General features: G+C 40.5%; 1 protein-coding gene across 10 annotated transcripts in view; it reads right to left on the reverse strand.

Moving 5' to 3' along the window:
• PITPNC1 (phosphatidylinositol transfer protein cytoplasmic 1) overlaps positions 1-13,631 on the reverse strand; it is a 193,503-nt gene extending 179,872 nt beyond the window's left edge. Inside the window, exons 1-2 of one of the 10 annotated variants that reach the window (XM_039500833.1) lie at positions 13,611-13,631; positions 9,786-9,874 (exon numbers count right to left, since the gene is read on the reverse strand). In XM_039500833.1, coding sequence (XP_039356767.1) covers positions 9,786-9,821 — 36 coding nt within the window. In that variant the 5' untranslated portion in view covers positions 9,822-9,874; positions 13,611-13,631. Of the gene's footprint in view, positions 1-6,151; positions 6,915-9,057; positions 9,112-9,785; positions 9,875-10,513; positions 10,675-13,125; positions 13,229-13,297; positions 13,318-13,344; positions 13,496-13,610 lie in introns of those variants that run through there. The other 9 variants (XM_039500832.1, XM_039500835.1, XM_039500829.1 and 6 more) reach the window with 9 other exon arrangements.
• Between the last annotated feature and the right edge of the window lie 51 nt (positions 13,632-13,682).

Below are 13,682 nucleotides of genomic sequence, written 5' to 3' on the forward strand. Positions count from 1 at the left end.
ATACCCCCACCATACAGTCCAGTTTGCTCAACATTTTCAGATAATGTAGCTGGAAGGTATTAAAGTCACATGATATTTTCTACACAGAAAGAAGACAGGAATTATGATCTGGGTTGGAGCACAAACCTTTCTGAATCTTTTTACTATCTGCAGGCAAAACACTCTTCAGCTGTTTAGCAACAGTTTTCTGAGTGACTTTGGTACTTTAAAAAATTATGTAATGGGAAAGAAAATTGAGAGCTGGAATGGTTTGTTAATTGTAGCCTGGTTTTAAGATTGGAAATATGTTCAAAACAATTACTTCATGAGACTTTAGTTTCCTTATGTACTACTGAAAAGAAACTACAAGGTTTAAGACTGTCAACAGAGGGACTGGTTTTGAATTCTTAATGCAAGCACTACAAGATGAGGAACCAGGATGACAGAATTGGCATGTGGTGGGCAACTGAATTATGAGAGCTAGTCAGACATCATTTATATTTTGGTTAAATTTGCAAAGTCTTGCCTGTAGTTGTGTTTATCCTGGGAAAGCAGTCCAAGGGACATTTCCCAGACTATTACTTAGGTAATTAGACAGTTTCCAATGAAATATCTGAAAACAATCCTAGACTTATGGCAACTGACATGCAGTTCTCTCTGTGGGTTTGTCTGCAATTAAACACCCGTGATTGGCCCTTGTCAGCTGACTCAGGCTTGGGCTGTGGTGCTGTAAAACTGCAATGTAGACATTTGGGCTCAGGCAGGAGCCCAAGCTCTGGGACACCACAAGGGGGAGGGTCCCAGAGCCCAGGCTTCAGCCCAAGCCCAAACATCTAAACTGCAATTTTACAGCCCCAGTCTGTGTCAGCTGACATAGGTCGGCCACAGGTGTTTAACTGCAGTGTGGACATATCCTGTAATGACTTGACTGTGACATTTAGCGACAGCCTTGAAGGTGGAGGAGGGCATGGAGCCACGGTATCCTAGCAAGAGCTCAGGGAAGGATTGAGCTTCGTGGTATACAGAGCAAATGTGCAAAGATGTACTTCTCTCTAGGGTGACCAGATGTCCCGATTTTATAGGGACAGTCCTGACTTTTGGGTCTTTTTCTTATATAGGCTCCTATTACCCCCCACCCTCTGTCCCGATTTTTCACATTTGCTGTCTGGTCACCCTACTTCTCTCTCCTGGACTTTACCTTGTATTCTTGCACAAAAGCCAGGAATAGGGCAAAATATATACTTGGTAATATTTCAGTTAATGGCAATATTAACCAATATTAAATTGTACCCTTGGGAATGTTTTAATTGCTAAGAAATATTAAAGAACTAATGCTACAGATGTATAGAAAACACTCCCACTGACATGACTTTGTGTTTTTTCTTGCATAAGGATGAACCTCAACCTGCTTTGAACCAGGACATCAATCTTCAATGGCATCAATACGCAACTGACTGTCTAAGTAGACTAGCTGGAGTAGTTATGGGGAAGCTACTATGTATGGCAGAGCCCTTCCAGAATACGTTCTTCATAAGGACCTAGATATGGAACAGCATAACTTAGTCGGTGGCTCAGACTCCAAAATAAAATGTCAGGGGCTAACTCTTACATTCAATACTTTGGTAAAACTACTGTTCACTTCAATGGAAGATTTGCCTTTTAAAGGACAACAGGAGTTGGCCCCAGCACACCTGATACCAGAAGGTCTAAACCTGAAATTAGCACTGCCCTGTTATTTTGAGATGTATCAATTTTTGAGTCTAAATGATATTTTCCCTTGAAATAATATCCAGGACCTAATGATCAAGAGAGCATTGAAATAGCTGCTGCATTCGTCTGTGCAGGTTTACTTCAGTACAAATCAGGTAGACATTTAACTACTTGATTTAAAAACACAATTCCATTTTCACACACAAATGATATTTATTTGCACATACAAAATTATGCACATGAATGCAGAAGCTGTTTTTGAAAATCTGACCCTAAGTCATTTGGATTAAATTGCTTACATAATATGGATAAAACCCAGCCCTTCATTTACCTATTGTGCCTGGGTATTTCCATACATATGGTTATGGAATAATTCACTTTTCGGAGATCACCACAATACAACATGTAGGCCTGGCTTGACATGAGTAATTGTCATCGGTGAGGCTTTATTTTTTGGGAGACAGGATTAGGAAGGTAAACAGATCAGCAGGCTGGAAACAAAATGTCTGTACTAGCTACAGTAAGGGGGAACCATTTACAATGGATAAGATTACAATGGACATGATAAGATGGTAATGTAAAGACGATGAAAGACGACGTAAAGAGTAAATTGTGCATGGACAAAGCATGCTGTATAGGGATTGGCTCCTACAAAGCAACCAAGGCAATTTCAAAACATGTAATGCAATGGTATAGTAAATGCAATGCAATGTGTAAATCTATATAAAGGAAGAGGTTTGCTGTGTACTTATGAATGTGTGGTATGCCTTATACCCATCTCCTATGCTTGAGCTTCATCTACTCAGTGTAACTTTGCCGTATGACAAATAAAGGAAACTGAGTGACGAGACTGGAGTCGAACTGAGTTCTTGGGAACTGAGTGGAAAAGATCTCAGGGGAACCCCAACACCTCACTAAAGAGTAAGGAAGGAGTCTTCTTTTTCATTCATGTTATGTGAGAGTTTTATGCATGGATAATTAGTAGGTCAGTACAAAAAAAACCCTTCAAAACGAAACAACAGCCATGGAAAAGTCTCTTTGGAGACAGAGCATTTAATGATTTCATGTATAAAGTGCACAGGCTCATAGCCAGAACTTTCAAACGGGGGAAGGAACAGTTTTAGGATTCTTAGTAAGGAAAAGGGCACAAAACAAAACAAAACAAAACAAAGCCCTACCCAAACAAGACACTCCACTGCACATACTTCTCTTCCTAGAGGGAGGCTATGAGAATGAACACATGAAAGACGTCAGCCACACTGCTTAATACGCTACAGGATGGTGCTCAGATACTATGGTAATGAGAGAGGTGTAAGAACCTATACAGAATAGAAAAGAGAAAACCAAACTCTTGTGTAAGAAAGAAATGCTGAATTTTTCAACTAGTTATTAGTTATCCTAATCCTACAAGGTGCTGCACACCCTCAATTCCCACTGAATCCCACAGGATTTGAGGGCAATAAACACCTTACAGAAGGTAGTTTGACCTCTCTGAGTCTAGCTCCAAGATGTTTCTTAGCTCTCAGAAGATGAGTGCTCCTATCCACAATGCATCAGTTTGGAAGTAGACATGCTGTCAGTAACGTATATGGACAATGGTAATATTAAGTGTGTGTACAACTAAACTCTCATTTCCAATATCTCCATATGAGGAGAGATTAAAAAGAGTGGGACTGTTCAGCTAAGAAAAGAGATGATGTGGGGGTCGGGGTGCAGAATTTGATAGAAGTCATGAATGGTGTGGAGAAAGTGAATAAGGAAATGCTCACTGCTCCAGGCCAATGGGAGCTGCAGGAAGCGGTGCGGGCCAAGGGACGTGCTGGCCACTGCTTCCAGCAGCTCCCATTGGCCTGGAGCAGTGAACCGTGGCCACTGGGAGCCACGATCAGCCGAACCTGCGGATGTGGCAGGTAAACAAACTGTCCTGACGCACTAGGGGCTTTCCCTGCACAAGCGGCATCCCAACTTTGGGAACCACTGCTTTAGTTCATTGTGTAATTAACAAGTGAAATACTATAGATCATACCCATCTCCCTTCTCTGTCACTGACATCTCTCAGCTGTGGTTATCAGATGAAATAATGGATGACTTAACACCAGAGAATAATCTGCAGCAAGAGTAAGCATCCTAAATAATTCTGTGCATATCATAGAGGACAAAAGATTTTCAACCTAATCTTGCTCACCTGAGTCTCCCGGTACAGAATGTGACCCATCCTTATTTTTATTATATTAATTATTTGTATTACCATAGTGCCAAGGAGCCTTAGTTATGGACCAGGACCCCTTTGTGCTATATGCTGTACAAACGTTACCAGGGGTTTTGATTTTCTCACCACCCTAGAATGCTACGTAACATTAATTTTTAAAAGGAAAAGGAACTTGTTTCCTTTTTGAACACATAACTAACTGCTATTACTTCACTGTGATTCACTTTGAGGGCAGCTTGAGTTCAAAGAAGTTTGGCTTTGACAAACTGCTTCTTCCAATAAAATAATAGATTGAACAAGTTAAGAGCTACAGTACAACATGACAGCTTATTCTATCAATTTCTTCTTTGAAACAGTTGTTGCAGCTGACACACATATGTGAGAACAGGAAAATTATTACCTTGGAACATATACATATGGCTTTCTGATGAACCTGGTCCCACAGAAGTCAGTTTGGCCATTGACTTCTATGGGCGCAGGACTGGACTCCTTATGAAAAAAACAAATCTGAAATTCAGCAGTTTAAAAATATTACGTTAATTTGCCAGTTATGTAGATCCATAGGCGTATCCCCAAGTGACTGTATACAGATGTGTGTACTTACTGACATGATAACAGGGACTCCATGATAACAGGGACTCCACAGTTGTATACACTGGGGAAAAAAAGGTTATCCACAATGGGTAGCAAAATATTCATCTAAAAGTAACCATTTAAACAAACAACATAATGGACACCTTGATCTGTAAAGTAAACGTATTTTGTGACCATCTTTTATATTTTAACATGGAATGCTTACAATACATTTTGGGAACGCTTTGTATATAATAATATTTAATAGTCAAATATTGCATTCAGATACCGAAGAGGTATTATCTTTAAGGGCTAAATTCTACATTCCTAGACTACCCCAAGTTCTCATTGACTGCAATGGGAGTTTGTAGAGTGCAAGAAATGCAGGACTACCTACAAATGTGCTATTGTCTGTACATTTTACTGCATAATACCAAAAGCACAAACATTACACATCATTGAAGTCTAGCAGATTTCCAGAAATGTAGAGGCAATGCAGTGCTACATTTAAACTATGCGCTACAAATTCACGGCAATAAAATCACTATAGTATTACTATTCCCATTGCCTTTATATACATTTCTGCACCAAGGAGAGAGGGGGATGGGGGAAGGAAAGGCTACAGGAAAAGCAATGTATTCAAAGCGCCCTCCTGTGGCCCAGAAAGGTCTTAGAAACCAAATGGTCGGCCACACCGACGAAAAGCAAAAGTAGAAAAAAGAAACTTTTCTGAGTGTGGTTGTTTGCAAAAGAAATATGTTACACACATTCAGATTTTGACTGACCTGAAGAGGCACTGTCAAATGTCTGGGGCTGTTAGACAAGGGATTGTCTATTTTCAAAACAGCATCTCCTCTCTTCTTTTAGTGTCCACCTCAGCAACATAAAGAACTAATAAAGCAGCATCTAATCCTTTTATTTATGTGTGGCATTGTGCAACAGAAAGCTCCATCACCAATATACTCACATATGTATGCATTAGCCGGCCTTTAGCTGTCTAGCTGTTTATTACACTTACAAACACACACTCACTATATATCTATATATGTAGGTATAAGTAATCTATTACATATACATATTTTGATATGTATACCTTGCCATAAATGTGCATGATATTTTGCAGGCAAATAAAAAACACAATGTCCATGACCCAGAGAGTTTAGTCTGGTTGATTGAAAGCAACGTGACTTTAAAATACCTTTTTCAATACTAAAAGCATATTGATTAATAATTTTATCAGAGATCTACACACTACAATTGTGAAGTTTAAGGCCATTTTTATTAACAATGATGTAAGGGAGGTTTTTAAGTCTAAAGAAGGAAGGTTTTCATGTATTTAGAAGTTGGGTTTATTGGACAAATGCTTTATCAGATTCTAGATCTCAACACACATCAACCCTTCCAAAAAGTTTGCTTTCTAAATTATTACAGCTAATACCTCGATGACAGTGAATTCACTACACTCACTTTCACTTACATAAGATTTCCTTATTTTGCAATGGAAATATGCTTCTCTACACCAATCACAACAGGAAAGAGTTTACTGTACAAATTAAAATGACAGTAAAATAAACACAAAATAACTAATGTTTTTCTAACCTCCCTTTGAGCCATCATTGGAGGGGGGGGGGAGGACAAATAAGCTAATGCACTATAAGCATTATTAGTGAATGCACCTACCTCTTCAACTGTCAAAGGCATACAGATCCGGTACTCCTTCAAGAGCATATTTCTGCTGCAAACCAGCAAAGCTGGAGAAGAGTGGTTATTTCTGCACTCTGATCACGGCAAAAACAAAACCACAGAAAAAGGAATCAAGCCCCTGGTCGAGTGTGTACTTGACAATGTGTTCAAAAGACCCCAACACTATCATCCAGGAGGGATGACCCAGCAAGAAGAAAAACCAATACAGCTGCTCCTTTCTTCCAGTTCTTCCTCCTTCAAACTGAGATCATGTGAATTTCACACACATACATGCACACAAAGAAGTCTCAAACATCAAATGCGATCTTTAAAGTCAAAGACATCCGCTTGAAATGTATTAAAACGACAGTTCCTTTTCAGCTATATCAAGACATGCTGCCTGGAGAAACCAAAAAAACCCAAAACCAACCAGACTAAAATATTAATGTCACCAGCAGCAGCACATTGGAGCAGTGGCAGCAGCAAGGATGAGATGCTTACTTCCAAGACAAAGGCTTTATAACGTTTCCTTTACAGGCTGATAAACAAGGCTCCCTCTTCCTCTCTGTATTACAGCTGCTATTATGCACGCACCAGTTCTGCACTGTGGGGGAGAGACTGGATCTGCTGCCTGATATTTCTCCACACACACACACACCTTTGATCCTTCCTGGGGCTTGGGTTTCCCCCACCACAGCTCGGTGTGTGTGAGTTGAGCTAGCAGAACTGAGGAGTCTCTGCAGTAGCAGCCTCAGCTCCCTCTCAGTGTGTGTCTGACATCAGCAGCCACAACAGGAAGGATGGCCCCATCCGGCCAATGGGGAAATGGCACAGCAAAGAATGTGGAGGATTTAAACAAAACAGCATGTCTCTCCTAGAGTGCCAGCAGCCAGCAAGGAAAGTGAAGGAAGCTTGCAAGTGGACAGCAGAGAGAAATGAAATCCAAAGGCACGACTGGTTTTATTTTATTGCAGAATCATTTTGGGTCACATAGGAATGTATAACTAGGAGTAGTGGGATGAAACTGAACTTTGGGAAATTGGGAGGAACTTCCCATCAGCAAAAGCTATTTAGGCTGTGGAATTGTCTCCCAAGGGGAGTGAAGGAAATCCCTTTGCTTGTCATATTTAAAAATAAAACTGTACAAAACACTGGGAAATGTTCTGTAAGTAGAGTCCTGCACTGGCAGGGAAACAGTAATGATTATCTAAAAGATCTGTTCAATCTCTAACTCCTAGGCTTTACATTGTATTGTTACGGAAATATGGAATAATTCCATGTTACCTTTTCTTAGCATTTTTTTACTTCAAAACACTTTTCAGACATAGGATCCTGACTTCACTGAGACTGCCCAGCCTTGCATTTGCTGAGTGATGGTTTGCAAGATCAGGTACTATTATTATCAAAGGAACTACAAGATGGCCTTCAGGAATTGGTGCAATGAGCACAAAGGAGATATAATAAACACAGGATATAGTAGCCTCACCCACTTCCCTTTCGGTTAGTCCTTCATTATATGTCTGCAGGCTTTTCAACTTGGCTACAACTGTTTTTCACGTCAGTCACCTAACTTAAAACAGTCGCATAGAAACGTCAGTGAAAACATGTGCCTCAGTACTACATTAGCCATAATAGCAGATCCAATTTTAATAGGCAAATTTTTCCATTGCTTGGGAAGCAGCAATCAGCTGGTTAAGCCTTTAATTTGCCTGGTTTTTTTAAATGTGTTTTGCAGTGACATTTAAGGGTGTAAAGCTAATGTTAATATATTAATTAATATGTTAATATTAACAGTAGTGTTAGTATGCACAAGTATCAGGGGTAGCCGTGTTAGTCTGTATCCACAAAAACAACAAGGAGTCCAGTGGCACCTTAAAGACTAACAGATTTATTTAAGATGCCACCGGACTCCAACACGTCTTCAAAAGTGATCTTTTACCCACAAAAGCTTATGGCCAAATAAACCGGTTGGTCTTTAAGGTGCCACCAGACTCCTTGTTGTTAGTATGCACAAGAATCTCTTGACTTCTAATGCTGGCTGTGAAACTGAAATACTGTGTGGCCTTAAATTCTGTACCTCAGTTTCCCCACCCATAAAATAGGAATAATAATACTTACCTATCTGTGAGAATAATTTGAAAATATAAAGTGCCGTATAAGTGGTAAATAGTAGTGTAATATTCCTGCAATTCTGCATTTTAATGTAAATAATTTACAATATTTTTAAAAGTGTTGCAACATCAGGTTTATAGGGATGGATATAAATTTAGCTCTAAAATGAAATAGGTATGTCATAATGAGAGAGAGTGAAAAATCTCAGTTCCTTTTTGGCAATGAACCTATAGGTAAACTTAGCCCAAGGGGAACATAGTGCCATCTACTGGAGCAAACAAAACACTTTATTCGCTTGCATTGATGATAGAGTTATACATCCACTTTGCCCTCCCTTTGCACAGTTGTAAATAACTAAGGCAATGGAGAATCAAGGCTCTAGGAATTTTACATAGAGTTGTGTCTCAGTACTTTGGATTCTCAGCTTAAACATATGAACCATGCACTGCATTTCCTCCATATCAAATGAGTCTGCTATGTCAAACCTGGTAACAACCATCCGCAAATATCAAGCTGTAGTCATTATTTATATCCTTGGTATTGTACACTCAGAGAAGATTGTTCCAAAGACATATCATCCAATTTCAAGTTTCAGTAAGTAAGAGCTCAGTCCTGCAAACTCTGAACCCTATTGCCTAGTGGATGAGGGGTCAGAGTGATGGGTTTAAAGGATCCAGTCATATAAAAATAAATGCATTATAAAGTTGCGGAATGCCAGAAAGAAAAAAATAATGTGATACAAAACAACCAAAGGAAGACTGCATGCAGAGCAGTGAACAAGGGGACAGTACCTGGGACATCACCTCTAATTTGGAAGAGACTCACTATGTAATCTTAAAACTACGGTTGCATCCTACCCCTTTTGAAGTTAATTGAAGTTCTCCTATTAGTGTCAAATTGGAGCAGAATTAAGCTCCTAAACGTTTTGTGTTACAGACCCAGCTGGAAAATTAGGTTAAGACTGGTTTCTCATTGAAAACCACATGCTGTTTCTGCATAAAGCCCTGATCTTGCACCACTACAGTCAATGGGAGTTTTATCATTGATTTCAATGACCTTAGGATCCAGCCCTAAATTAATTTACTAGCTTCCACCACAAACCAACCAAACATTATAGTCCCATTTAAGACACCATAGCGAAACTCGTTCTCACAATTTAGTAAGCCAAATTCAAAAACTATGTCAAGTGGTCCCCAACACAGGCCTACATGCACACTGCAAACGTAGCATTAATGTACACCTATATTCTGGAGAGCAGAAGCCTCATAACTCAGCTTAGTGCCAGCAACAGATCTTTTTGCCAGGACTATTTTCAGATCATGTGATGTTTACACATAAACACACAAACCACACCTACTGACCACTAGCCCCACCCCAGAACACATCTCTACTGCTACTGTCTCTGAGGGCCTGAGAAAACTTCCACCTGAAGCTGGGCAGTGATTTCTGGGAAGCAGTGTCTGCCTGAATCTGGTCCCTTATTTTTTGCAGGCTTTCAAAATATATCACTCAGACTTACCTCTAAGTTCACCAACCACATCCTGAAATACAGCATGCCGTGTGTGATAAGTGAAGAACTTCTTATCCTCAGAATTTTCCATTTATGCTCTAGGAAAAAAAATATATTGGTTAAATCTGCTGAACGCCAAACACAGCCGGGACTTATGGAACTAACAATAAAACTCAAACCATCTTTTCAGATATTTTATTGTGTAATAACTACTGAATTCAGGGACTGGCCTGCTGGATCCATGCAAGCAATCAAATTTGGAGACAAAAAGTGCTAGAGCAGGGATCGGCAACCTTTGGCACACAGCCCACCAGGATAAGCACCCTGGCAGGCCGGGCCAGTTTGTTTACCTGCTGCGTCCGCGGGTTTGGCCAATTGTGGCTCCCACTGGCCATGGTTCGCCGCTCCCACTGGCCGTGGTTTGCCGCTCCAGGCCAATGGGGTTGGCGGGAAGCGGCGGCGAGCACATCCCTCGGCCCACACTGCTTCCCGCAGCTCCAACTGGCCTGGAGCAGCGAACCACAGCCGGTGGGAACTGCGATCGGCCGAACCTGTGGACGTGACAGGTAAATAAACCGGCCTGGCCCACTAGGGTGCTTACCCTGGCGGGCCCCGTGCCAAAGGTTGCCGATCCCTGTGCTAGAGGAAGATAGTGATAGTATGAATTAATTTTCTTCCTTCTCCCCTTTAGGGCCTGATCCAAAGCCCCTGAAGTCAATAGGAGCTATTCCATTTACTTAATTAGCTTTAGATGAGGCTCTTGGTTCCCTGAAAGCTCTCTCTCACTATCTATTGAGTCTTTGGCTATGTCCACACTACCACTAATGTTGGCTAAACCTATGTCACTCAGGAGTGTGAATATTCCACCCCCATGATGACTGACATAAATTATGCCATCATAAACACTTGTGTGACCCGCGCTATGTCTGCGGGAGAGCTTCTCCCACCAACATAGCTACTCATCTACCACTCATTGAGGGTAGATTGTGTCGATGGAAGAGCTCTCTCCCGTCGGCATAGAGCAGCTACACAAGAGATCTTATAGCAGCACAGATGCATCAGTACACCTACACCACTATAAACTCTCTACTGTAGACATAGCCTAAGACAATGATTAAATTAAAAAATGTATTTTCAAACATTTGCAACTTTTGGTACTCATGTTCCCCTTTAATCCTTATCCTTCCATAAATCTGGGGTGCAGGGGGAAGGAAATGTGATAATGCACCTGTCTGATAGGAAGGCAGGGGAAAGGAATAATTAAAAGGAAAACATTATGTCACATTATCCCTAAAAACTTGAGTTTAAAGCACTGAACACCATTACTAACATCAATTTTTTTTTCTCCTGTGGAAAGCACCTCCATGGAGAGTGCTGGTGCTTCAAGATACTTGGAGTTACGAGTTCAAATAAATTAATAAAAATAAATTGTGGAATTAGTTAAAATCACTGCCAATTACTATTTTGTTTTTGATGGAGTTGAAGTTAACATAGCTGTTTATTTAAGGGCATATGAGGCTGTGTTCAGTTGGGGTGTCCACAATTCAAGACAGATGTTAATAAATTGGAGAGGGTTCAGTGAAGACCCACAAGAATGCTTAAAGAATTGGAAAACATGCCATTATAGTGAAAGACTCAAGAAGCTCAATCAGTTTTGTTTAACAAAGAAAAGGTTAAGAGGTGGCTTAATCACAGGCTATATCCTCCTATATGGGGAACAGAAATTTTATAATAGATGAAAGTTTAAGCTTGACAAATTGAGACTAGGAATAAGGTACAAATTTTTAACAGTGAGGGTAAGTAACCATTGGAACAATTTATCAACGATTGTAATGGATTCTCCATTACTGGAAATTTTTAAATCAAGCTTGGATTTTTTTGTTTTGTTTTATAAAATAAATGCTCTAGTTCAAACAGGAATTAATTCAGTGAAGTCCTATGGCCTGTGTTATGCAGGGAGTCAGACTAGATAGTCACAATGTCCCTTTTAGCTTTATAATATATGAATCTATATTTCTATCAAGACAGCATGGGTCAGATTCTGATCTCAAAGTACAATGGTGTTATTCTGAATTAACTCACATTAAATCAATAGAGTAACTCTGGATTTACATCAGTGTAAGTGAGATAAAAATCTGGCTTTATGTCACAAAGGATTGGAAAATAATACAAGTTTCCCTTTATTATCCGTTTATCACATATGTGGCATAGAGTATCTTTCAGTTAAATGTTGTCCTTGATTTATAATAAAGATTGTTATTGTGTAGTAATAGACTTTTTAGTTTTTATTTGTTCCTGAACTACTTAATAAATACACAAAATCATGAGCAACTGTCTAACTCAGGCTCTTGCTCTGTTGTTTGCCCCCACACTTCACATTCTGTGAGTTTCTCTACTGGATCAAAAGTATGACAACACAAGATTTAGTGGAAACTTATTTTGGAGTATTGCAATGCAATATGATGGCATCCTATCACCATATGTGACAATGCTACATCAGAATGTTCCAATGTTAGTATGATGTAGTGCAACGTGTTGCATCAAAATGCCACTACAATGTATCAGAACATGCTACAACACTTCATAAAAACTTCATCCCAGTGCTCTGAAACATCATCTCATTACCGTATAATGAAACATTACTGGATTAAGTGACACCACACTGCACAACAATGTATTGCATTAAACAGTCATTGTGTTAGATCAACATGCCACTTTACAGTAAGATTTATGTTCCATTAATACAGGCTGAGATGCAACTTGTCCTGTTAAAACATCATCACATCTCATCAAAGATATTGCATGATGTGGTCATGTTGTATGAAAGCGGTGACACTCAGATCTCAGTGTTCCAGGAGCGAAATTAGCGATCAACATTACCCAAAAGAGCCACGGTAGTGTGAATTCATTGTTTCATTTACTATAGTACTATATAGTCATATTTAAACAGTAGGAGAGGGGAAATATTTAGTTTATATATATTATTCTCACAGCAAAATGACTGACCAACTATTATTTTATCAACTACAACTGGTTAATAACATAGTAAAAGCATCCTGACTGGTTAATGATCAAATCACAGAATGTTTTAGTATCATGTGCTGCAAAGAGCTACAGGAGGAACAATAAGAGCCACTTGTGGTTCATGAGTCTCAGTCTGAGCATCACTGCATGAAAGCATTATCATGTTGAAACATGCTACCACACAGCAATGTCAAAGCATCATTACATTGACATGCCACCTTAGTGATGAGAACATTGCAAACTGACACCGCACACAAATACTATCATCCCGCTACATCATGACAGCACAACGTTCAAGACTCATTGTGCCATGGTGAGATGGTACCTTCAGCTTGGGACCTGACGTTATACCAAAGTGATCCCACATGATAAAAGGGTAACATTACATACAGGTGCTATTCAGCATGATACTGTTTCGTGGGCTCAGTGTCTCTCTCTTTGGAACATTATTGTAACCCGTGATTAAAGTAGATTGAAACAGGAAGGGGAGCTCATACCAGCCACGGCAGCACGGGGGGAGAGGCTGTAGGGCAGCACCACTTACCTAACTCAAAAAACGTGTGTGGGGGGGGGCTTGGAAGGGAGAGGGAAGCCTAAACACAGCAACACCTCTCCCCTCCCTTCAGCTAAAGCTTACTGACCGTTGCCCCACACCTCCTCCCCACATCTGCTCTTTCCCTAACATCCAATGCCCTGCTCCTGCCCCTCTCCCTTGCCTGCTCCCCCTTGCCCGCTCCCTTCCCTCACTCCAGCCAAGGCCCTGCTCCCCCCACCTCCAGCCAAGGCCCGGCTACAGCCCCTCCCCCTTGCCTGTTCCTTCCTCCACTGCCAGGGCCCTACTGACGCCTCCCCCCCGCCCAGGGCTCGGCTACTTCCCCTCCC

The sequence above is a fragment of the Mauremys reevesii genome, linkage group 15 (genome assembly GCF_016161935.1).
Source record: "Mauremys reevesii isolate NIE-2019 linkage group 15, ASM1616193v1, whole genome shotgun sequence".
NCBI lineage: Eukaryota > Metazoa > Chordata > Testudines > Geoemydidae > Mauremys > Mauremys reevesii.